Here is a 26,546-nt window from a genome sequence, read left to right as displayed (position 1 = left end):
TTTGTGTTGTGTTACTTCAGCAGAGCCATATAATTCAGTGACCTTTCCCTCCTGGAGCAGTAGGAGACAGACAAAAGGATTATAATTTTCCTCTCACTCACACTGGTTCTACAGTAAATGTAATTCCATTAACCACAATGGATCTACTGAGGTAAAGAAGAGCAGAATCACAGCAAATCCCCAGGGAGCCAGTTAAGCTGGTTTTACGGCCCCTTCGTGCTCTGAGAATCTGATCCAAGGAGTCCAGATTCTTGAAAGACTTGTCATGACATTGGGTCTATTCTTCCTGTAGCAAACATTCTCTTTCATAGGCACATTAGGCGGATTTTTAGACTAACTTCTTCCCCCTGTTCTTCTCATCCCCGAGTTCAATAAACCATGAGCTTTTACTCACTCTTCTTTTTGCATGTTAATGAGCCTCTGTCAAACTGCATACAATTAACTGGGTTGTTCCATTTAAAATACAAACATTCCATCGCAGCACACATCCGAACCCTGGATGGACAGCATGAATCAAATGCCCACACACCCCTAAGCATTTCTCAGCACAACACGTTACAATAAAAGACTTCTAAATATGCAGTCATTTCACTCACTCCTTTTGAGCTCCTAGTATATTACACACAGTCTGACGTGATCTTTGGCTGTTTTTGTTTTTAATTGTAAAAGGCTCTGAGCAAATTTATTATGCAAACCACCTACTTCCCTCTCTTTTACCCTTTTTGGTTACAATGTTGTGGGATCATGCTCAAAGATCCAAGAACTGCTACTGAATAACTGGAATGCATTTCATGTTTCAAATGGATGCTATTGTAGCATTTTTACTGCACAATTTCCACTCTTAAAAAACCCTTTGGCTCACAGGAGAGGTTTTTGAAAGGAAAAAAAAACCCCTAAAGTTTTGAGAATTACACCAGAGGATATTAAAAATAGCCAAAACTCTTTTACAGGAAAATGTTGGTCAATTACATCAATTACATCAGCCTATTTTATTACCATGGCAATGACAGCTTAAACTAAATATTTTCAAGATGACTTTTTTTTCCATTAGAGAACAAACATTTTCAACAAGGAATTCAACACTTTCTTTGAACCACTGTAGGAAATATTAACTAGTGTTAATCTTCTGTTTATGCTGATCCTCATCCTTTTGCACAAATAGGACAAATTAAATGGAATGGCCCATTTAAACACAGAGCAAGAAGAAAATTCAGTAACCAGCCTTTAGCGTGGGAATTACATACAATTTAGAATAGACTCTTAATAGAGCACTGTGAAAATGAAGAGATATTAATGACACCATTTACAGTGGAGCTTTATTTTGAAGCTAATGCAATATATAGTAGGTAGGGTGAGACAGTAAGTCGATAAGAAAGGGATTTATTTTTGAAATCTAAAATTTTATACACTATTCTGTTTAAGGAAAAAAAATACACTCAATGCCAAAAACCTGATCATTGTTCAAATCAAAGCAGCACACTGGCTTCCCCCACCCCCTTCCCCAGTGCTGGGCTAAGCTGCACTTGGGGGCACATGGGTGCAAGTGATCTGAATATCATCCTTACGTACAAATAGGGAGAACTGGAAAGAAAAATGAAACCCTATATTTTAATACCATTGAAACACTTTGGACTCGGAGAACTTTGACAAGGAGACAGACTGGAAATAAATTAATAACAGGCATGAGCCTAAATTCCACTGCAGAGAGGCATGTAGCCAGATTGCAGGCTAAATTCTATTATTCTGCTTTGGCCAATAATTGTTTCCAAACACTTAATGAACTGTGAATAATTGAGGAAATGTCAATCTCCCGATAGAAGTTTCCCCTTCCATCATAGCCAACTCTGCCATTTCCTCCCTCCTCCTCACGGCCAGGTCATGTCCAACCTCTCCTGAGCAATCCTGTTTAAGTTAGGGTTGCCAGGTGTCCTGTTTTCGACCGAAACTCCCGGTCAAAAAGAGACCAGCAGGTCAGGCTCTAGGCGGTGGGGGGAGCACGGGGCTCCACACACTGTCCCCTCCCTGAGCACTGGCTCCGCAATCCCATTGGTTGGGAACCGCGGCCAGTGGGAGTTTGGGTGGTGGTGCCTGCGGGCGAAAGCAGGGCACGGAGCCTCTTGGCCCCCATGCCTAGGAGCCAGACCTGCTGGCCGCTTCCTGGGCACAGCGCAGTGCCAGGACAGGCAGGGAGCCTGCCTTAGCCCCTCTGCACTGCTGACCGGGAGCTGCCAAGGTAAGCCTGCGTCCCAGCCCCAAGCTCTAACCCCCTGCCCTGGCCCTGAGCCCCCCGCAAACCTGGAGCTCCCTCCTGCACTCCAGACCCCTCATCCCTGGCCCCACCCCAGAGCCCATACCCCCTCCTGCAACCCAAACCCCTGCCTCAACCCTCAGTCCCCTCCCACACTCCGAATCCCTTGGCCCCGACCCCCAGCCTGGAGCCCCCTCCTACACCCCAAACCCCTCATCCCCGGTCCCACCCCAGAGCCTCCACCCCAGCTGGAGCCCTCACTCCCTCCCGTACCACAACTCCCCAGCCTAGAGCCCCCTCCTGTACCCTGAACCCCTCATTTCTGGCCCCACCCTGGAGCCCGCACCCTCATTAGAGCGCTTCCCCCCCATACCCCAACCCCCTGCCCCAGCCCAGTAAAAGTGAGCAGGGGCGGGACCTCAGGAAGTGGCAGGGAGGGGGCGGGGCCTCAGGGTAGGGGCGGGACTAGAGTGTTCGGTTTTGTGCGATTAGAAGTTGGCAACCCTATTCTAATTGTTTCCCTCCTTCCCATTGCTTTTCCCTTTCCTGGTACTCCAGAGGCTCCCACTGTCTTTCCTAAGTGAAAGTCTCTCCCCTTTGCTTCCTTCCACGTTCCCAGCAAAAGACTCCCCTTGTCTCTTCCAAGTGTTGATCAACCGCTTGTGTCAAAACCTCCTCCTGCTTACTTTCCAAAAAGGGATGGCATGCATACCAGAGGTGTTTTTTATCAGACAAAATAATGGTTTTTACTGCCATGGGAAAAACTACCAATTCCAGTTCAAGGTATTTTCTATTTTAAAAACTTTCATTAGTGCACACCACATTACACTTCATTGTAGTTACATATTCAAATTGTGGTTACATAAGGTTGGAGATTTGGAGATTAATTTAGGGTTGTACAAATAAAAAGTAAAACTGCAGGAGGCGTAATATTAATATATGTAATATAATACTGATCATCGGAATGTCTATACATTTTAGTTCAGTATTTTCTCAAGGAACTTTCACATATCATGACTAATATTTCAGTTTTCAATATTATTTAACTATTATATATACTGAAAAACTATTATCAAACTGCTAGATATTTCCCAGTAATTTTCACTAGTATATTCTAGTAATTATTTTATTTTTCCCCGTTTATTTACCAGTGCCCTGTCCTAAACTAGTTTTTCCCTGTTAAATTGCCAACTCTGCTACCAAAACCAGTTCCCCTCTTTCTTTTCAGGAATCCTAGACCCTTCGAAGCATTTCTATAGTCAGTACAGAGGTCACATTTCTTATTCCTAACTCATGCAATCTCTGCTTTAAAACTATTATTTTGCTATCATCTACAAACTTTACTGTTGGTAGCTGTGTAGCTGTGAATGTGAGCACATGGTTTAACACATTAACTTAATCCCATAGGGTAACAGAAAGAAACCTACATAAACAAAAGAACATTTGGAGTAAGGCCTTCAACCTTTTATTTTCTGTAGTAAAACAATTACATGTGTGCTTAAAAAAAAACTAAACTGCGTTGCCACTTTAATTGTTACAGCAAAAAAAAAATCTTTCTATTACAAATAATTGTTTTCAGAATAGGATTAGATGCCAAAATGTCATTGTAAGAAAAGAGAATAGCTACCTTTAATGAAATTATGATTAAGGATTAGCTGTAATTCTAGCAACCTGTTAAATAAAGAGTAGATGTTCTGTGTGCAGTGCTGCTTTTGCATGTCACGGTGTGCAGTGGGGACACCATCAAGTTATAACCAAGAAGTATTAGGAAAAGTAATCTCTAACTAATTGCCCAAATTTGGAAAGAGATGCATGCAAAAATGCATTTTTGCTTTCAGTCATTCAAGGCCCAGATATAGTGGAATGGACACACACAAATTAGGGTGCCTTTGTGTTACTTGGGCATGTGTATACATATATTTTTACATGTACCCTTTTGAAATATGGGCAAAGCTATTCTATTTTGAGAGTTTATCAGGTGGACTATTTCAGCACTGATTTTATTATTTATATCCTATTGTAGGAAAAGATTGAACGTACAGTGACATATGTAACAGTATAATTTATTGTGCTATCAACTATTCAGTTCTAACAAGGAAATTAATCCTGACTCTTAGGTGGTCAAGCTCAGCACAGGAACCCTGTGTGGTGGGTCAAAGTTGTCTGTAAGCCATTCACCACTGTAGTCCCCCAAATCCCGGGGCAAGTGAGGGCTGGTTCTGTTCCTGGTATATATTTGAGCAGACTTGTGGCTGTGCTAGCCTGCCAATTTGTAACAGCCCCTGTGCCGGGCACCTGGCAGCCAGTGGCTTTATGCCACCCTGGGATTCCCTTATATAAGGGGAATCCCTAGCTGTTCATTGGGCATAAAAGGTTGTTACAAGAAGGAGGGAGAAAAATTGGTCTTCTTAACCTCTGAGGATAGGACAAGAAGCAGTGGGCTTAAATTGCAGCAAGGGATGTTTAGGTTGGACATTAGGAAAAACTTCCTAACTGTCCGGGTGGTTAAGCACTGGAATAAATTGCCTAGGAAGGCTGTGGAATCTCCATCATTGGAGATTTTTAAGAGCAGGTTAGACAAACACCTGTCAGGAATGGTCTAGATAATACCTAGTACTGCCATGAGTGCAGGGAAGTGGACTAGATGACCTCAAAGGTCCCTTCCAGTTCCATGATTCTATGATATTGGAAAAGACCAACAGTCCTAGCCTGATATCCTGCCTATGACAGTCACTGGGAACCACAGCGGGGAAAGGAGCAGAATGCCAGCAGCTCCTCTGGTGGCTGTACTGCCCCCAACCCTGTCCACCCAGCCCTTTCTTTCGGCGGGGCTGCTGCTGTACAGACAGAGGAGATGCAGCTCCGTGGAAGAGCACGGGTGGGGGGACAGAGGGTGGTACAGCCACGCCAGAGGAGCTGCTGGCGTGAGGCTGCTGGCTCCTCCTATGTCTTTCCGATACGCAGTACCAGCTACAAATATCTTGCTGGTACGGCGTACCGTACCACCGTACTTGCACTGCTGCATATCCTCTCTTAGTTGTCTCTTATCCAAGCTGAAAAGTCCCAGTCTTTTTAATATCTCCTCATATGGAAGCTACTCCATACCGCTAATCACTTTTGTTGTCCTTCTCTATACCTTTTCCAATTCAAATCATAGGTGGAGCTAGGGGTGCTGGGGATGCAGGAGCATCCCCTGGCTTGAAGTGGTTTCCATCACATACAGGGTTTACAATTTGTTTCAATAGCTCTCAGCACCCCGGATTCTAATATATCTTTTTAGAGATGGGGTAACCAGAACTGCATGCATTATTCAAGGTATGGGTGTACTATGGATTTATATAGAGGCATTATGATATTTTCTGTCTTATTATCTATCCCTTTCTTAATGGTTCCTAACATTCTGCTAGCTTTATTTTGACTGCTGCTACACACTGAATAGATGCTTTCAGAGAACTATACACAATGACTCCACGGTTTCTTTCTTGAGTGGCAACAGCTTATTTAGACCCCATCATTTTTATGTACATTTAGGATTATGTTTTCCAGTGTGAATTACTTTGCATTTATCAACATTGAATTTCATCTGCCATTTTGTTGCCCAATCACACTGTTTTGTGAGATCTCTTTGTAACTCTTTGCAGCCTGCTTTGGACTGAACTTTCTTGAGTAGTTTTGTATCGTCTGCAAATTTTGCCACCTGACTGCTTACCCCTTTTCCCCTTTACCCCTAGGGGACACCACTATTTACTTCTCTCCATTCTGAAAACTGACCTTTTATTCCTACCCTTTGTTTCCTGTCTTAACCAGTTACTGATCCATCAGAGGATCTTCCCTCTTATCCTATGACTGCTTACTTTGCTTAAGAGCCTTTGGTGAGGGACATTGTCAAAGGCTTTCTGAAAGTCCAAGTACACTATATCCACCGGACTACTCTTGTCCATATGTTTATTATTCCACTCAAAGAATTCTAACAGATTGGCGAGGCCTGATTTCCCTTTACAAAAGCTGGATTGGCTCTTCCCAACAAATCTTGTTAATATATTCTTGTACAGTGCTACAAAATAGGACAAAATTGGAGCCCGCAACTGGCCTCCTATTTGCTCTTTACTATTTTCTCTATGTCTTGTAATGGGGATGGTAGATATGGAGGGAATTAATTGCATACCCTGCTCTGAAAAGCAGACAGTGAACTGAATTATATGAATCCTGCTCTTTAGTTTCCTAATAGATTGTCTTTCTGTTAATGCTCATAGTATCTCACGATCTGACACACACACTACCCAACTAGTCAAAAGAGATAGACTCTAGCTGCACAGCTGACATCTAGATACAATTAAAAGTATGAAACTAGGGTTCTAGTTCAGGCCCACATCTATGAGATACTGTAGAAGAACAACAGGGGAGTGACTCAGCCAAAACAAAACCGTGAGGGTGGAATGCAGTTACCTGACAACATATTGTGAACAGGAGTGGCAATGTTAATGTCCTGGAGGTGTTTCAATGTCTCAGTGTGGAACAGGCGGAGTGTAGATCCAGATGTGAAGGCAATCCAGATTCCCACTCCTGCAACAGCCATGTGCGAGATCACCATCCCTTCTTCTTGATGAGCTTCAAAATGGCGCTATAAAAAAGACAAAGAATCTAGAACAGATTCACCAATGACAGAGCATTCATTTGTACTTATGAACTTCTCAGAGTAGGAAATGTGCCTTTATTCTCTGTGTAGAGTGCCAGGTTGCCTGATCCCATTGCTCCACTAAGAGCAAGTCCTGACTCTGCTGCATATATGGTGTTAGTTTTCATTGCCACTTGTTTTGGAAGAAACTGCATAAATATTAAATAGGGAATCCCAAGCTCTTGCCACTAAAATTTTATAGCCCCTCATCTGATTACATCCTGGGAATTTAGAATTTGATAACGGTTGTTACTTAACAGGAATTCTGCATTTCTGTTTCGTAGCTCCAATGGGAACACAAGTACAGACAAGGCTCCCGAGACTTATTTTCGCCATCATGTTAGTTGAATCTGCAGTACAGCGCCCACCAGTAGGGTATTTTGTACGACTCCCTAGTGTAAACATGGCCTGGGTTTGGGTGGAATGTACAGACAAACACTCACTTGGAAGGCAGAACAGAACATCACTGCAGTGAGACTGAATCAGTCACAGTAACTTCTCCTGGTGCATTTTTAACTTCGCTGGGATGGATTTTGCTTTCTGCTAGGAGTTTCTGTTGCCTTAAATCCCCTTTGGACTGGGTTTCTGTGCCCGCCCACCCTTTTACCCAGTAAATGGGAAAAGACTCCCAGTCATTTTGAAGGGCCCAGGTGTCTCCACACACACACACACTTGCTAATTCCTTCATCTCAATCTCTTTCATACTTCACACAGTGGCATTACTAATCTGCCAAATGGTGACTATAGTGATCCAACCATTATTGCAGGTTTCAGAGTAACAGCCGTGTTAGTCTGTATTCGTAAAAAGAAAAGGAGTACTTGTGGCACCTTAGAGACTAACCAGTTTATTTGAGCATGAGCTTTCGATCCGATGAAGTGAGCTGTAGCTCACGAAAGCTCATGCTCAAATAAACTGGTTAGTCTCTAAGGTGCCACAAGTACTCCTTTTCTTTTTACCAACCATTATTGTTGTAATTATTAATAGTTATTTTTATTTGTATTACCAACGCGCCTAGGAGCCTCTAGGGCCCCCTGCACTAGGTCCAGTTCAAAGACATAATTAAAAAAGACAGTCTCTATGAATAATCTCTCCTATTTTAAACTTCTCTTTGAACAAACCAGTCAATTAACTTTCTTTTGAAAGAACAATTTTAAGTTTTGAATATCATCATGATGTACTGAAAATATGGCCTCAGTCTTTCATGGCCCTAAATATATATAGCAGGGAATAGCCTATTAGCGTAAGATTGGTGGCTATGACATAACCTAGCACCTAATCATAAAAATATACAACAAAATGTCCCTGTAGGTTTTGTTGTCACTGAGAAAATTCTGACCTCCCTGAGATAAGAATATCTGAACAAAAGTACACATTAAGAAGGGTCAAATTTAACATTGCCAGTCATTTCATTATGCGGAAAATTCACTCAATCTCCCCTGCTTTAGAGGACACCCTATATGGAGGAGAAGGTGAAACAGGATTAAAATCCTAGAGGCTAAAATTACCTTTGATTTACAAATATTAGCCCTGGGAGGATTCAGTGGGGAACTCAATTACTCCATTTTTATTTCTTTGCCAAAGAAATAAAATACTATTAATAATATCAAGGATTTTCTTTCCGGTCTTTTATTTAATTCTGTTTCTACTGAGTAAAATGGACGACGAGATTAGGGATGAACTGATCTTTAAAAGGTAGATTATTTAAGGATCTAAAGGCATTACTTGCTCAATTACATATATTAATAGGTAAGTCTTATGTAATATTATTGCTTTCTTTTTTATTAAGGTATGAGCTTTATAAATGTTGGTAATGTCTGAGCCTGGTTCTTTAAGATGATGGGTGCCTCTTGCCAGAGTGGTGAGTGCTCTCATCTTCTGTTGAAGGCAAGGCCCTGCACTGTGTCCAGCGGGTTCACAGGAGTACGTAGAAAGCCCATGTCACTCTTAAATTGATCAAAATGCAGGAGAGCTAGTTTAACTGCGATAATTTGTTTACTAGAGAATATAATTACTGTTCAAATTGTGCATGGCCACTTTAATCTGGAGTCACAGTGATTATTCCTGAAATAAGTAACCACTCTGGCCAATTACAAGAACTATCCCCTAGCTCCAGCAAGGTTTCCATTATGAGGCAGGACCCGATCTGTGTCCTGTCTTTAAGGTATGAGAGAGAACTCTCATGTGTAACTGAAGCCCTTCAATCATTAAAAGCAAAGTTTGGCCATAACATTTGGAACTTGTTTCCTCTTCACCATTATAAGTGAATCGTCTTTGAAGTAAGAGATTGTTGTTGTTTTTTACGTGTTGTGCCAGCAGGCTGCTTACTGGAGTGTACAGAGCTGTTCGTACAATAAAGAATCATTGTAATGCATAAATCACAAATACTTCCCCTACATGGATTCAGCCTCAAGGATTTACAAGTATATAACTGTTCTGTGTCTCACAATACCGAGACACACTCAATTTTATTCTCACTTTTTAAAAATAAACGTTCCCTGTTTATGGTTCTTAACCAGATCGTATTACATTCTGGTCATTTAGCGTCAGCATCTAATCCACACCTTTCTCAAAGATCACTCACATCAGGCCAAATTCTTCTCTCAGTCTATCTTAGGTACTTTTATGGACCCCATCACCACAGTAGCTGGGCATCTCACAATTTAAAATATCCTCATTAACACCCCTGTGAGGTAGGGAAGTTTTATTATCCCCATTTTACAGATGGGAAACTGAGCCACAGATAGTCTAAGTGACTTGCCCAGCATCACTCAGGAAGTCTGTGGGAGAATAGGGAATTGAAACTGGGTCTCCCAACTCCTCTACTAATGTCCTAACCAATGGCTCATCCTTCCTTTCAGTCACTTGTCACATTACTTGACAACATCCTTGACAACTGTAACTCCACTTATGCCAATAGAATTACTCCAGACCCACATCAGTGTAACAGAGGAGAATATAGTCTATCTTACCTTATTATTCCTATTTTCATGCTTGCTGTTTAGTGGGTTTTGAGGGGGAGGTTTTTTTTCTCTTCTTTTGTTAAGGAACTGTAATATTCCTCAAGTGCGCAGATTATAGTAAATGAATAGAGAAGGTGTCTCTTTGCCTGTTAAGTTATGCTCACATTCTCAATTCTGGTGAGTCAAACTGTATTACCTTTTGGCCTTCACTAGTGACCACACTCTAGAAGGCACGGAGAGCATCTCTGCTGTATGCATTTATATCTACAATTTTAAAGTGACATTTTTACTCAAGTAGCATAGAAAAACTGGACACTTAATGACGCATGGTATTATACATTTTCCCATTCCTTAAACTGTCTGTCTTACCTCATCTCAGTTTTTCTTCAATAACATACACAATTTAAAAATATAAATCGATCATTTGTCTAACAGAGCAAGAGTTGGAGACATTCATTTGTCACATTGCCGGCAGAGCCCCTGGGAAAGCTGCTCATCCTTCTTATGAGTGAATTTCCTGATACATCCATAGTACATGTAAAAATTTCATGACAATCATGGCTTCAAAAATAATGTGCTTTTGCTTTATAGTATCACACACAATTATTATAATGTCAAATGTGTGTTGTTAAATCCTCTTAGGGACTGATCCAAAGCCCAAAGCTCATTTCTAGACTTCTGGCTTTGGATCAGGCAGGTAATTAAACTAATGATATAAAATTTAAAAATGAACCATTTCTGAAGCGTTCTGCTCTGACCATGAGCAGGAAGATGATTCTATTAGCACAACTGCAAACAATTCACATCAGAGTCTCTAACTCATCTGTATTTACCAGTTAATTCATTAAACTACCACATAGTGTGTGCTTCTGTTTGTACAGTTATCTGAGACATTTAGGGAAAAAAATCAATTGCCATGCACAAAAAGCCATTCTTCTCAACCAAATGGTCTTCTAATTTTGAGTAGGAGCAGGAATGTACCAAAAACCTGGACATTCTTTTGCCAGCGCATAAATCTTTTCACTGAAAGTAGCTGCTGGCATCTACATCGCCTGCATTGCCCATGTGAAATACAGTAGTTGATTTTTATCTTTAAAGAATTTAGTTCATATAACAAGCAGGGCAACTATTGAGTGACAAAACCGGATCTATCCCCAATCTTTAAGTAAACAAACACAAGTTCTCAGTTTAGGATTTTACATTTTCCCCTTCTTGAGTTTTCATAAGCGCATTCCCTCTCTGCCTTCTATTCAAAGCCCAGGTTTTTTTCCCTCAGACTCTCTTGTTCCAACTCTATAGCAACAACAGAGCTGCAGAACACATTTTGGATGCCACAGTCGGTCTTTCCAACACTGGAGCCTGACATGGCCCACTATTGTTTTGACAGTGTATTGCATAGTTGAATTCTTTCTTTTCAGAGGTTGCCCACTTGCACAGTGCAAACTCAGTTGTGATTCCAGGCCTAAATAGCTGTGCCAAAAACTGAACCATGGTTTCTCAAGCATAGCAAGCTCCACATAATGGGTCTCTTTGTTCATGAAATGGTGATTGACTTTTGATAACTTTAAAAAAATTACAATATTTGGGCAACATAAACACAGGAAATTTCTGTTTGTTTAACACATTTCAGATCATTCCACTTAAATCTTCCAAACTAAAGTAGTTTGTCTATAATTAGCCAAGTCTTGAAAAATAGGATTATTTTTCATTTACACAGTGACTTTCAGCCCATAAAATACTGGGATACTTTACAAGTGAGGCCCCAATCCTGCATGAGTCTGTTTGCACAGAGATAACCACAGGATCAGGGTCTAGATCCAACAGTAATATTGAAATGCTGCCACCTTTTGGTGGGAGGTCTGCAGGGAAACAGGACCCAGAATGCTAAATACTACATTGGGGGAGAGAAAGTAGTGGGCAAGGGCAAACCCCTACACTTGGGCAAAATGTGTACTGGGATCCTTAACACTATGCAACAGCAATTCCTTGCTTTCCAAAGTATCCCTGGCCAAGGGGCTCAGGGCACTGTGCCATTTCCAAAAACACACTGAAAGATTACCATTAAAACATATTATTTACATTAAAACAAAATGAATCTGAGGGAGACCAATCCATACAGAAAAAAAAGGGGGTGGGGAATGAGAGCCAACAGAAATATATAAAGGGCCAACAGTGGTGATTTTAAAAAAAAACAACAGCATGGGAAATGAAGGCTTAGAGTGCTTTGAAAAAGCAGAGAGAGGTGGAGTAAGATAGATTTCAGAGGAGAGAGAGTTCCACACACAGTAAAGGCATGGATTGCTGGCTGAGGCAATATATGAAAATAAGATCCCTAAAAGGCAGGCAGTGCCTCATCAGGAAGAGGTGTGGGATGAGGATTTGGCATTATCATTTCTACACATGAACTAGTGATGCACAGATGCACAGCATCCTATCCCAGGAAGTTGGTCTCTGCCCTGGAGGAATGCTTTAACAATATTACCAGCTGAGTGCATCCAAGCTGCCTCACTCTTATCCAGCTAAAGCAGAAGCTTTGCTGCAGGGTAGAGGATGCTCATTCACGTCCCCTCTCATTGAAAGGAGTCACTCAGGGCATGTCTCAGTGAGAGACAAGGGGATTTATCAAAGCTGTTTAAGAGCTTCAGATATCCCAGGGCTTATGCCCTGTAAAGGTTCCTACCCATAGGTAGTTCACCTCAATTTCCCACCAATTCACCTTTCCCATAACCACATGGAACCATGCACACAAGCAAAAAAACATGTTAAAAGAAAGACAAAATAGAAAAAAATTGAAAAGTGGGAGCATTCACTCAGATCAAACAAGTCATCCCAGCAACTGTAGCCATAGAAAGAAGGGAGTAGAAAACTCACTATCACCCCCCAAGCCATGAATCCTGCTACCAAGCATACCAAACAGACAACAGTGAGGAGAACCGCGATCAACAGTGAAACAAAATTTATTATAAATCACACAAGCAAGGAGACTGTGGCTCTCTCCGCAGACTCTCATCTGAAAGAATTCCATGTCGTAAAATTCATGGAACATAAAGTATCTTCCTGGCAGGGGGAAGGAAAGACTTATTCCTGTTAGGATTTAAGCCCCCTATGTTTAGGCCACTAAGCCATGCCCCCGATAGAGTGGTGGAAGATCTGCAACAGGCACAGGGTGTAAATCTCTTTGGCAAAGCAATCCTGAATAACTGCCTGGACCCTTGAAATTCCATCTGTCTTGAAAGAAGGGAGAGCTGGTTTCTACAGAAGTCAGCATGATTCACTGGAATTCATCCTCCAGTATTCCTTTCCCTATTCTGAGTGTAAAAGAAACGTGAAAGATCCTTTCTTCTTCAGCCAGATGCTCCTGCACTAGCCACTGTACCTGTGAAGAGGAACAGCACTTTGGGACTGGGCTACCCAGTCTAACAGCTAGCTTAAGTGAACAGTCTAGAGTGAATTCTCCTCCCGGTCACACACATGCAACTCCACTGCAATCGATGATGTCAGTTTGGCTACATGCAAATCATTTAAGAATTTGGCCCAAGCAGTTCTGTGAGAGGAATGTTAATGAGCCTACTGAGGCAGCGTACAGCTGGGTCCCAGAGTGTGTGAGGATATAAACCTGCAACAAGGAAAGAGCAGTAGGGAGAAGGGAAGAAAGATATGGAGGAACATGCTGCCTGACTCCCTCCTTTCCTTTGACAGCTCTCAGGATGTGAAAAAAGCTGAAACCGTGTCCAAGGACTTTTTGGCAGATAAAAGTCTTCACTTATTGTTGCTAATTTGAACTGATCACTTGGAGAGAGCACTCCACATTGGTGCTTGGCCATTCAGCCTTGTGATGGAAGTTCCCCATACCCCACAAGTATATTCACTGCTTCAACCGGCCTGCCACAATCAGACACAGGAAGATTTTACTGGTGGCTGAGGAGAGAAGACAGGGAGGATTATGGGCGTGTTAAGAAGTCTCCACAAGGCAAAAAGCCACATCTAGCTGCACAGAAGCAGAACAGTTGCCTGGACCCAAGCTTGTCGTTCTGGGTTCGTCTGCCCAGGAGCTTTGCTTGAGCCAGTACTTAAAGACAGCATTCGAGCCATAGCAGCAAGGGCTCTGGCTTGGGCTAGCCATACAGGGTGTTTCATAAATTCAAAGACTTTAAGGCCAGAAGGGACCATCATTATCATCTCGTCTGACCTACTGCATGTTGCAGGCCACAGAACCTTACCTACTCACTCCTGAAATTGATCCCTAACCTCTGACTGAGTTACTGAAATCCTCAACTCTTCATTTAAAGACTTCAAGTCATAGAGAATCCACCATTTACTCTAGTTCACACCAGCAAGTGACCCATGCCCCATGCTGCTGAGGAAGGCAAACCCCCTTCCTCTCAGGGTCTTTGCCAGTCTGACCTGGGGGGAAATTCCTTCCCGACCCAAAATATGGTGATCAGTTAGACCCTAAGCATATGCGAAAGGTCACCCAGCTAGACATAGAGGAAAGAATTCTCTGTAGTAACTCACAGTCCTCCCCATCTAATGTCCCATCTCTGTCCATTGGAGATATTTGCTATCAGCAGTCGTGGATGGACCATATACCATTGCAGGCAATCTCATCATAGCATCCCTTCCATAAACTTAAGCTCAGTCTTAAAATGAGTTAGGTTTTTTGCCCTCACTGCTCCCCTTGGGAGACTGTTCCAGAACTTCACTCCTCTGATGATTAGACACCTTCATCTAATTTCAAGGCTAAATTTATTGATGGCCAGTTTATATCCATTTGTTCTTGTGGCAACATTGACCCTTAAATAAAATAACTCCTCTCCATCCCTGGCATTTATCCTTCTGATGTATTTATAGAGAGCAACCCTATCTCCCCTCCGCCTTCATTTTGTTAGATTAAACAAGCCAAGCTCCTTATCTCATCTCGTTAAGGGATAGTAGTCAGGCAGCTAGCCCAAGCTACCACCTGTGCAGCTGCAGCTATAGTGCTAATTTTAGTTCTCTAGCTTGAGCAGCATTAGAATTAGCACATATATGTCCACCCAAACTGGGAAACACACCTCCCAATTACTGTATATATGTACCCCAAGAGTCCTGGTCTCCAAATTAGTAGACAACTCATGCTGATTTCCAGCACTCACTCACTCTCTCTGTCAGCTCTCTTGGGTTTAGCTTTTAGAGCTAGTCCTTACACAAAATACCCTGCAGTTTCCAGAAGTTATATGGCAATTTAAGGGGGTAAAAATCAGACCAAAAATCCATACAAATTATATTGGCAACAAATGCCAATATAAGAGAAGTTCAAAGTGCAGAGAAAGTGAAATCTAACCGAAAAAAAGTTAAACAACTCAAAACTACATCTCTTAGAGGATTCAGTGGATTTTATAGGTTCTCTGAACCAAATTTTAATGCTTAAAGTCTATCCATTGTTATTTAGAATAATAGTGTTTCATGGCACAATACGCAAATAATACTTGTAAAAGCATTTACCTCTACAGTATGTGTCTCAGTACTGATTATAAAAATTTGTCCACCAGACGCAGCCCAAATGGTATCTTCCATCATGAGTAGACTTCTAACTGGCAGAACCCCTAATTTCACTACTTTCTGGGGTTCTGAATTCCAGGCTCCATCTTTACGGAAGAAAAGAAGCAAGATGAAATGTTACACACAATAACAATGTACTTTTTGATTTTCAAATTCACTTAAGAACAAATAGTTCAGAAAGCAGTATGCCTCACCCAGCAGTGCCTGAGCTATTAGCATCTATAAAACAAAAGTAGTAACAGACAAACACAGAGACTTACTATATGACTAGCTAGCAATCAACCTGAAACTTGTAAAAGTAAAAATTATCAGTTACAAGAAAGCATTTCCCTACATGCAGGATACAAGTAGTGACACTGCAAGCTCACTTGGTTTCTTGTTGACAACTGTGTAACATCTCTGGTCCAAACTATGGCCTTAGTTAGACCTGTGTAAAATCAGTGGGTTGTGCAGGTGTAACATAGGGCACAACTTCAAGACTTTGGGGAGGCAGAAGTGCAACCGAGCATTCAACTGGCCTGCGGTATCTTTACAAGTAGTGATGATGTATGAGAAGGAAAGAACACAGTTGGACTTTCAGAGTCCATGCTGAGTTTGAAGAGATGGCAGCCAGAAAAAACCCTATTCGTTTGGTATTTAAGCAAATTTTATATGGATTCAGTTGGATGCTATTAACATGGAACACCACATTGCCATTTTCAAAGTGGCGCTTTGCAGAGCAGAACCCAACTGTTCATCTCATCTAACTCTCCACTAACTGCAGTCCAAATCTCAAAGCATTCATTTATGAGAATTTCACACAACTATAGCTGTTCTCCAGGAAGGAGGAGCCCATAGCTGGCCTATTACAAGATGAATGACCTTTCGTGCAAGGCTCCAAGTCCAGATGTATGAAGCAGTCAATGACAGTTTTATTACAGCTTCTACTACCATGTTAAAAGTATCTGTCTATCAGAAACTTGATGGGATGGACTTTCTGCTACTAGATTCTTAACTTTCAGAAATGCATTTTAAAAGAGGTTATAGACTCATTTTGTGCCATATCTTCTGTGTATAGTTCAGTTTTATGGAGAATTCATTCTGGTTACAAACCATCCAGAAGTTGATTCAGACTGGATATAGCAGGCCAAAATTAGATTATGCCTAAATGCATGTTGTAAGATCAGGAATACAGTATCCTTCTGCTTCAGCCTCCATGCCACCACTTATCAGAGTGGCCAGACTGCTGTTTGACATCTTTTTGAAGCAGGAGTTGAAGATTAAAGAAATCACAGCAGATTGCTTTGTCAGAGATTTTGTTTTTAGCAACATGACCTTGTTTTGAATATTTTTTGCATGCTACTTTCATACCTACATTTTGAATCGCATATAGAATTAAATAATAATTTTAATAGCTTTCACATACATTAGTTTATTTCTGTTGTGAACACTCACTCAATATTAAATACCCACAATACTGCACTATCATCTATAATGTTCTCGTAGAACCATAGAATTGTAAAGCTGGAAAGGACCTTGAGAGATCATCTTGTCCAGCCCTTTGCACTGAGGCAGGGCTAAGTAAACCTAGACCATCCCTGACACGTATTTATCTAACATGTACATAAAAACCTCCCATGACAGTATTCCACAACCTCCCTTGGAAGCCTATTCCAGAGCTTAACTATTCTTATAGTTAGAAAGTTTTTTTTCTCGTATCTAACCAAAATCTACCTTACTGTAGATTAAGCTCATTCCTTCTTGTCTTTCCTTCAGTAGACATGGAGAACAACTGATCCCATAGTCCTCTTTATAACAACCCTTGACTTATTTGAAGACTTATCAGATCCCCTCCACCACCAGTCTTCTTTTCTCAAGACTTTCCTCATAGGTCAAGTTTTCTAAACCTTTTGTTGGTCTTTTTTTCTTCTCCTCTGGCCTGTCTCCAATTTATCCACATCTTTCTTAAAGTGTGGTGCCCAAAACTGGACACAGTGCCCCTGCTGAGACCTCACCAGGGCTGTGTAGAGCAGGACAATTACCACTCAGGCCGTACATATAACACTCCTGTTAAGACACCCAGAATGATATTTGCCTTTTTCACAGCTGCATCACATTGTTGACTCATATTCAATTTGTGACCCACTATAACCCTCATATCCCTTTCGGCAGTACTAGCGCCTAGTCAGATATTCACCATTTTGTATTTGTGTATTTGATTTTTCTTTCCTAAATGTAGTATTTTGCACATGTCTTTATTGAATTTATCTTGTTGATTTCAGACCAATGCTCCCATAAGGTAATTTTGAATTCTGATCTTGTCCTTCAAAGGGCTTGCAATCTCTCCCACCTTGGGGTCATGCACAAATTTTATAAACATACTCTCCGCTCCATCATCCAAGTCATTAATGAAAATATTGAATAGTATCAAACCTAGGAGAGACCCATGCAGGATCCCACTAGCTACATCCTCTCAGTTTGACAACAAACCATGTATAACTACTCTTTCAACAAGTTGTGCACCCATTTTATTGTAATTTCACATTTCCCTAGTTTGCTTGTGAAAATTTAATGTGGGACCATGTCAAAAGCATTACCAACTTCAAGATACATCAAGTCTACAGCTTCCTTGCTATTCACTAGGCTAGTAGTCCTGTCAAAAAAGGAAATTAGGTTGGTTTGGCATGATTTGTTTGGCTATTACTTATGTTGTGGAAAACGAGTCACACCATCTGTTTGGTTCAAACAGTCTGAGGCCTTTTATTGAATACAAGCATGCAGGGAGAGGGAGACAGAGATGGTCACACGCAGGTGCCACCTTGGTCTCTCTCTCTCTCCTGTCCCTATAAAACCAGTCTTATATAGGTCCAAATCCAAGCCACACGATGCATTTCCTTATTAGTTTTTTTTTTGCCCCACTGCTCAAGCATTATTAATAAAGCCTTATAAGGAATAATGGAAAGACAGTTTCATAATTAGCACAGTGCTGACGCACCTTGTTATTATCCAGATCTGCGGTTTGCTGTGGCGCATTTTGACTAGGGACTTTTGCAGGGTGGGAGGTGCATATAATGGACAGCTAGGGACTTTTCCGGAGGCCCTTTGGTTCTTTTCTAGTTAGAGATTGGCCTAGTCCATTATCTGGGTCAAGTGCCACAGCCTAGCATACGTAAATGCTTTTAGCTTAAGCCAAGTCGTACAGGATACAGGCCTGTAGGCCTCTTGCGTTACAGCTCTTGCATATGTTGCATAGAGTGCATAGATTGCGCCGCAGAATGGGAAGGGGTTAGATCAACAGCAATTTCCCCCACACTATCACCCTATTATTCTTCAGGTGCTTACAAACTGATTGTTTAATAATTTGTTCCAATATCTTTCCAGGCATTGAAGTTAGGCTCCTGGTCTATAACTCCCCGGGTCCTCTTTGTTCCTGTTTTTAAAGATAGATACATGTTCACCCTTCCCCAGTCCTCTGGGACCTCACCAGTTTTCCATGAGTTCTTGATAATGATCACTTGATGGTTCTGAGATTGTTTCAGCTAATTCCTTAAATACCTTGAATTTGTCAGCTTCTGCCAACCTGAATACATCTAATTTATTTAAATATTCTTTAACCTGATCTTTCCCTCTTCTGGCTTGTGTTCTTTCCCCCCTGTTGTTCGTATTAATTGTGTTAAACATGTGGTCACAATTATATCTTTTAGTGAAGTCTGAAGCAAAATAGGCATTGAACACCTCAGCCTTCTTAACGCTGTCCATTGTTAGCTCTCCTTCTCCGCCACGTAGCGAACCTTCACTTTCTTTCATCTTTCTCTTGCTCATATGTATTTATAGAACCTCCTCTTATTGCCTTTTATATTCCTTGTCTTATTAATAAGATATATAAAATTTAGTTGTTTCTAATATCTGTGTGGTTACACTGAGAAAATGTCACCTTACTTGCATACCTATCTGTCGCCTGTGTGAGCTCCAGTAACATTGCTCACTTATTGACATCAACAAAACACATAAGCATGTGCTCAATTTAAGCATATACTTACATAAACTCTTATATAGATTATATTGTCTTTGGGGCAGTGACTCTCTCTTTGCTACCTGCCTATATAGTGTTTAGAACAATGGGGTCCTAATCCCTGTCTGGGATTCCTGGACACCACTGTAATACAACAATAGTAATAATGGTAAACACATGCATAAGTGCTTTGCAGAATCAGGACCCAAACAAAATTGTGGTACTCGTAAACTGTATTGCCTCTGATATCTGCATCTATATAACTGTTCTTGACACATGCTTAGAATGTGGTTCTAATCTGAAAAGTATCTTCGTATAAAAGACACTAAGTTCCGTATTCATTGTATCACAACAATTCCATATCAAATGAATTCAGTCTACGAGTGAGAAGAGTGTTTCCAATTAACAGCCCTGCAAACTCTACCTTTGATGTAAAGCTAATCTGTGTTCCCTCTGACACAGGCATCACCACCAGTAATAACAAAATTTAGTGCCATGTGCCTTCCTCACTTCAACCACATTGTCCTCAAATTAAGCACTGAGGTGGAGAGTGAATAACTGTATAATTTGAGCACATAATTTGAAGATAACAGAGATGCACAAGTGCCCTACACTTGGAAGTCTATTTACGTTGATTATGTGCAAGTCAAAACAGAATCCAGTTCACTGTCCCCGAGCTATTTTGCTTCTTCAGGGGTAAGAGCAGTAAAAAATGGCATAGTTTTACTATTTCCGCTAAAGTACACAGACTTTGAATTTGCACCATGAGTAGATCTGCTGAGTAAAAAGCTGCTTTTTTTTTAATATAGTCGCTTTTCAGAAATGAATCACACATTAAATTCAACTAGAGACTATCTTGTTCATTGACAACACCATTTCTTCTGAGACATAAGTGCACTAGTCTGTTTATTTTCTGCACGTCTGAATTTGGTGTAAAACATAACTGAAATGTATAATGATTCCCAATGTATTCCTACCTCGTTTCTTTCAGGGTCACCATTTATTTTTAAAAGTTAGGCAATTAAGGCCTGATTCAATATAAACTGAAGACAGTGGATGTCTTTTCCACTTACTTCATTCACTGAAGGGCATGAAAAGACTCATTGATTTCAGAAAGTGTCTGGATTATGCCCTTAGTGCTCATGATGACTTCAATACAACTACTCATGTGAATAAGGGACTGCAGAATCAAGTCCTTCTTTAGTTAATTTTGATCAAATTTCATATATAGTCACTACATGTAATATGTCATATATGCATTAAAATAGAAAGGAAGATCACCAGCTGATATCCATTACAGATACTAATTTTGTTTTCAAAAATTTAAAAAACTTTAATCCAATTTGACCTAACAGAATTTGGTTTTAGTAGTCACTCTCTTCAGAAAGCTTATGCTCAAATAAATTGGTTAGTCTCTAAGGTGCCACAAGTACTCCTTTTCTTTTTGCGAATACAGACTAACACGGCTGTTACTCTGAAAACTCTCTTCAGAGACTCTTCATTTATGTGGATCAAAAATTACTTTCCAAAAGTCATTTTTTATTGGTACTGATAGCACAATGGGCCCACATCTACATTCTGTGAAAATCCAAAACTCAGCATTTCAGTGAGATTTTGGGTATGCAAAAAATGCCGGATTGGGACCTAAATGGTCTTGATGCTATAATGTGTTTGTGCAATGTGCTTGATTTTCAATATCATTCTCTAATTTTGTGTAACCCACACACCTCCTGGATGTGGTGTTCTGTCCCATCTAGTGGCACTGAGACCACTGAGAGAGAGATTAATGAGTCTCCTCTATAGCCTTAGCTAACAGCCACATAGCTTTTAGCTCATGCAGTAGAGGCTCATGCATTTAGCTCCAGAGGTCACTGGTTCAATCCCGACCGTGACAACGGGGCTCTGTCAGTGTTACATTTGCACCTACAAATAATTATTTTTGCAGTTTTATGCTGCAGTAAACTGAGGATACATGTGGTAATACTTCACCTTTAACTACCTAATTGCACCTGTAAATCAGGTAGGTGGAACAAAAGGCTGGTTGCAACCCAGTGAATGGGGTTGTAACACCACTCAAATTTGGCCCAGCCACCCTTCTGTTCTGATGGAGGGGCAGCTGAGCCAAATGGTGCTGTGACCTAGTGAACAGGGAATCTACTTTTGTACAGCAGAGTCCACTGAGAACTCAACTCCTGGAATCACCAATTCATGCATTGTGTGGGTAAGAGAAGGGAAACTCCTCAGCTGAGGGAGACACGGGTCCCAGTGGATGGGTGGGGAGGGACAAGCAGGGACCAGAACAGCATTCTTGGGGTGGGGGAACATTTTTTTCCTCCATGTAATAGTCTGAAGGCAAACTGTATTATTGCATAATTTAGTTTTATTCTCGGTTCTTGGTATGATACAACATGATTTAAAAAATTACTTTCCCCATCAAAATGTCCATTTATAGCTTGCATTCATTCCACCGCCCCACTCCTGGTGCCGTCAACTGAGCTGAATTTAACATGCATCTTTTTGTTTGGTAACTTCCTGTCTTACTCAGCAGCACGATTGATGATTTCAATAATGCTGCCAGCACAACCCTGGGAATAGGGTTTGTTAGTTTATTTGTGCAGTGGAGCACACACATTTTTATATCACGTGGTATATGAACAGTGGCGAGTGATTTATTTAATTTCTTCAGGATAGGACAACGGATTTAAAAACAAAATGATGTTTGCAAATAATAGCACTTTTCCCATCATCTGGGGATAACTATTTTAGGGCTCATCCCTGCTTTCCTCTGAATACAGCGTGCATCTTCATATGCCCAGGAAAACCCTTCACTGCACGTGCACATGGTGAGCACAGTAAACAGTATTTTCCAAATACGAACCAATATTGCATATCAAATGGCAGGATTCCAGTCGAATATAAAACATCATAGACTTTATCTGACTCCAACTTCTTTTAAGTCACCTACATAGGTGGCACTGAAAGTACCTGCCTTAAGTAAGTAAATAAGATTAGGTAACTAACTCAATATTTGCAGTATACAAGGTATTTCCTGTAGTATGGATGAGGACATAAAGCCAACACCAGGATAATAGTATTTATCTTTTTCAGTACCACTGCTAGTCCATCGCCCTTGTACAGTTAACAGTATTTTGTTCAGTCCAGGTTTAAATCTCATAAACAAAGGGGGCTCCCATCACTTCCTTTAGGAGACTATTCCACAGACTGAGTGGTCTCACTGTCAGGAAGTTTGTTATGAATTTAAATTGTCCCATTCCTAATTTCATCCCATTATGTTCCCCTTTAACTCTGCAGGATAATACCTCATCCTCCTTGGTGTTAATCCCCTGCAAATGTTTGCAGATTGTTATCATGGTGTTACTTAGCGGTTGTTTAGCTAAACACTTTCACTATTTACTCATAAATCAATATTTCTAGTCTCCGGATGATTGCTGCTATTGTTCTCTGAATTCCACAGACTAAGTCAACGTTTTTCTGGCAGTGAAGTGCCTGAAACTGAACACAATATTCCAGGTGCAACATACCTAAACTGTATAAAAATTGAGTGTTACTTTCCTGTCCTGAGACACAAAGCCTCTGGGAATGCAAGACAAATGTGCACTGACCCTTTTCTGCTACCATATCTCATAGCTAACACATCTGCTTGGCTGTTCAATCACTCCCAAATCTCCACTTTCCAAGTTTCTTCTGCCTGCATCCCATGAATATCTGTGTTTTGCATAATTATCTCACCAATGTATTAAGTATTTTTGTTTTTTTTCCTCCCCAAGTTGGACTGTAATATTATCTTCTGGCCATGCTTCTACTTTCCTATGTATGATTTTTTTATACTGGTGTTTATAGCTTCTCTTAGTTTAGGATCATCACTGTTTCTTTAATGGGTTCTTTACTCTTCCCTGACAAGGCCTCAGTCCTGCAGCTGGATCTGCATGAGTGACCTTTGCATTTGCACCCTGTGGAGCCCTATTAGTTTAAAATCATACAGCAGGAATGGGGTCAAAGACTTGACCTAATACAGATCTCAGCAGTAACCCACTACAAATTCCACCCTTCCCTTCAACTTCCTACTTGGCCATTTATTATCTTTTGTTTATGGTCCTTCAGTCCCTTTCCTATCCACTTGAGAATTTTCATACGCAAGTGGATTTGGATTAGTTCTGATTGTAAGACTGAGATGTTGTATCAAATGCTTTATTAAAATCAAAATATGTATTTCATTTACCACTTTTTCTCCATCCACTAATTCTCATTTTGTAATTCTACCAAAAAAGCAATAATGGTTGACTGGCACATGACATTAGATGACATAAGACACATAGGCTGGTGCTACGCTACTTTACAGCGTCCTTTCAATTGCAACAACGATGATACAAAGCCAATACACAAAGTAATAATACAAATGAGATTAACAATTTTGCCCTTTCATTCAATGAGGAAAAGAAAAACTAGAAAAGAGAAGCAAGTTAGCATGAATTTTAAAGCAAAATGCAAAACTTTTGCTAAGTGACTGGTGCATTTATCTCAAATATCCGAAATAACTCAAAGTAACACTGTCAACTTGAAAATCAAGACACTGTAATAGTTTTACTATCTATTACCATTAACGTGTAGAATTATGACAACTGAAAGAGGAAAAATGTTTCCTCTTCCTCCCCCCACCATTCCCAGTTCCCTTGCCCAGCCATTTCCCCCCTCCTGACTTCTCGTCCAATCTGTCTTTCCCCTCCCCACACCTCCAACCTCCAGTTAACCCCGTACTGTCCCTGTTCCCACTGGGGGTCTCTCTTATTCCCTAGGTTTCTTGTCCACCACCCTCACACTCCTTGTCCAAACTTCTGTGCCCAGAGAATCCCAGTTCTCACCCCTATACCCTGGCTCTTCTTCAGATCTGTCTTCCCTCCCCTCCCCCTATGGTTCCCAGTCTTAGTCTCTTTGCCTAGCTAATCCCAATCTCCACTCCCCAGGCTCCTTATCTGATCTCAGTCTTCTTCCTCCACCCATTGGCTTTCAGTCCCTACCACCTCATTTCTCTCCCTGGCTCCACGTCCCAGTCCCAGCTAGTCCCAATCTCTCTCCAGCTCCCAGTCGCCGTTTTCCCCCTCCTCCAGCATCCAATCCCATATCCTCTTCCTGTTCCACCAGGTTCCCCCAATACATTCAAACCAGGTAGCTTCCTCCTCTAGCCTGTCTGGGCCCAGCAGGGTCAGGGTCAATGAAAGCACAAGAGAGTCAGGCTTCTTGCTCTTAGTTCCACTGCCTTTACTTGGACCTAGTATGTTCTAGAGCAGCCGGGAATTGCTATTGGATAGAAAGCCCTGCTAAGCCCCAGGCCTGGATGGAATCTTAAGGGAACTGAACTGATAAGCTCTACCAAGTCTCTTGTGCAAACTGTGATTTTTCAAAGACTTATAACTTGGTCAAATTTTGGTGGATTTACATGAGGATGGCAAAAGGCACACCCCTGCCATAAAGGCAACCCTCTGGCCATATTTCAAGTCTCTGTTCCAAAGTATAGAGAAGCTAAAGCTTTTCAAGAAAGAGCCACAGATTTTTGTAGCCTGGGCAAAATGATGTATTTTTCCTTAACCTCGTTCTCAGTAATGTCTGGACTGTTTTGGCAGAAAATAAATAAATAATCAGCCTCAATCAGATACCCAGCATATAAAATTTCAGCCCAAACAGCTAAAATTTGGCAAAGTTTTAAGCAACTGAAAACAGGGTCTTATAATGGGAAGTGTCAAGCAACCTTAATAAAAAGCAGTGCTACCCACACTGCCTATAACGACAGCGCTTTGTTATGGGCAGTTTCATTTTTTCCCCAGTAACACTACTTTCACATGTGTAAAATAGGACTGTACTGTTAGGATAATGTCCTTTTGTCTGTGTGGCTATTTCATAGAACATCAGGAAAATAAACTAGGAGAAGTTTGAGGCACAGGCAGTATCTCAAATTACTTATAGCTCACTTTTTGAAATTGATTATATTTCAAGAAGACCATGTTCCTTTACCTTTGTTCGTTACTTACTGCTGTTTAGCTGATTTACAATGGGGAAGTAAAAACATTTTGACAAATGGTTGTCTAGTTACATAAAACATTGTTGTCCATACAGAAATATGCAAGAGAGGTAGTTTGGCTGTGAAAATTCCCCAGTCCTCCTCCTCATCCCCTCAGTTTACTAAACATGCCTTTTAAATTTCCCTTTAAAGGAACAATTTGGGACAATTCCTGCCCCCGTTCCTGCAGCCACAGTGTGCTCTGACTGCAGTGAAATGGGTAAAAGTTCTGCAGGTGCAAAGAAGGGGGAGGGGCAGGCCTGCAGGAACACAAATGGGCATCTGTACACACTGGACAATTTGAAGCTGTGCTTTACCAGATGAAAGCAGTGGGGCAGGTGAGAATCATTTTGGGGCTAGAAATAGAATGAGGCAGACCTGGTGGATTTGTGACTACACACATCCACTGCCCATTCTGTTTTTTGTGGGAAGGAACCGGGAAGGAACCAGGATTGAACCTGCAATAGCAGCTGCAAAGTGGCTATGCAGCCTGGAAGAAAGATTTTTCCTTCCTTACCCCATGGAACTCCGCAGCGCACTGCCCAATTACATAAAATGTGCACTGGGATTCGCATTTGCCTTTCTCTGAATACGGGCATGCAGATAAGAATGTCTGATTTAGTTGGGGATTGGTCCTGCTCTGAGCAGGGGGTTGGACTAGATGACCTCCTGAGGTCCCTTCCAACCCTGATATTCTATGATTTTATGATTCTTAGTGTAGCAAGATGCTTTTATTTAGAAAATATCCAATATTTCACTTTTCGGTGTAATCTTTTAATCTGTATACATCAAATTATTAGTGCATTGAACTGATGTCTGTGACTGGAAACTGACACACACTGTAAAACTAAAGGGGACATTTTGATTCTGTGCTGATAAATTACGTGAAATACTTATTAGGCCACATTCTCCGTGTCTCTTGTTCCACAGCTCAGAATAGTCTGTCTGATAAAATAGGTCAGTGCTTCATAACAACACTCCTTCAGGACTGACTGTCTGGATAAGCACACTGTGTCTTACACATGACCACAGCAGCAAACTATATGGAAAATTGATG

At 41.1% G+C, this 26,546-nt stretch overlaps 1 protein-coding gene across 6 annotated transcripts in view; it reads right to left on the bottom strand.

Annotated features, from left to right (window-relative positions):
- ARHGEF10 (Rho guanine nucleotide exchange factor 10) overlaps positions 1-26,546 on the bottom strand; it is a 180,244-nt gene that overhangs the window by 20,066 nt on the left and 133,632 nt on the right. For all 6 annotated transcript variants that reach the window (XM_043542338.1, XM_043542336.1, XM_043542335.1 and 3 more), the window contains 2 exons: positions 15,369-15,511; positions 6,695-6,869 (listed from right to left, as the gene is read on the bottom strand). In XM_043542338.1, coding sequence (XP_043398273.1) covers positions 6,695-6,869; positions 15,369-15,511 — 318 coding nt within the window. The remainder of the gene's footprint in view (positions 1-6,694; positions 6,870-15,368; positions 15,512-26,546) is intronic.

This window comes from Chelonia mydas, chromosome 3 (genome assembly GCF_015237465.2).
Source record: "Chelonia mydas isolate rCheMyd1 chromosome 3, rCheMyd1.pri.v2, whole genome shotgun sequence".
Classification (NCBI taxonomy): Eukaryota; Metazoa; Chordata; order Testudines; family Cheloniidae; genus Chelonia; species Chelonia mydas.
This window is presented reverse-complemented; position numbering and strand designations above follow the sequence as displayed.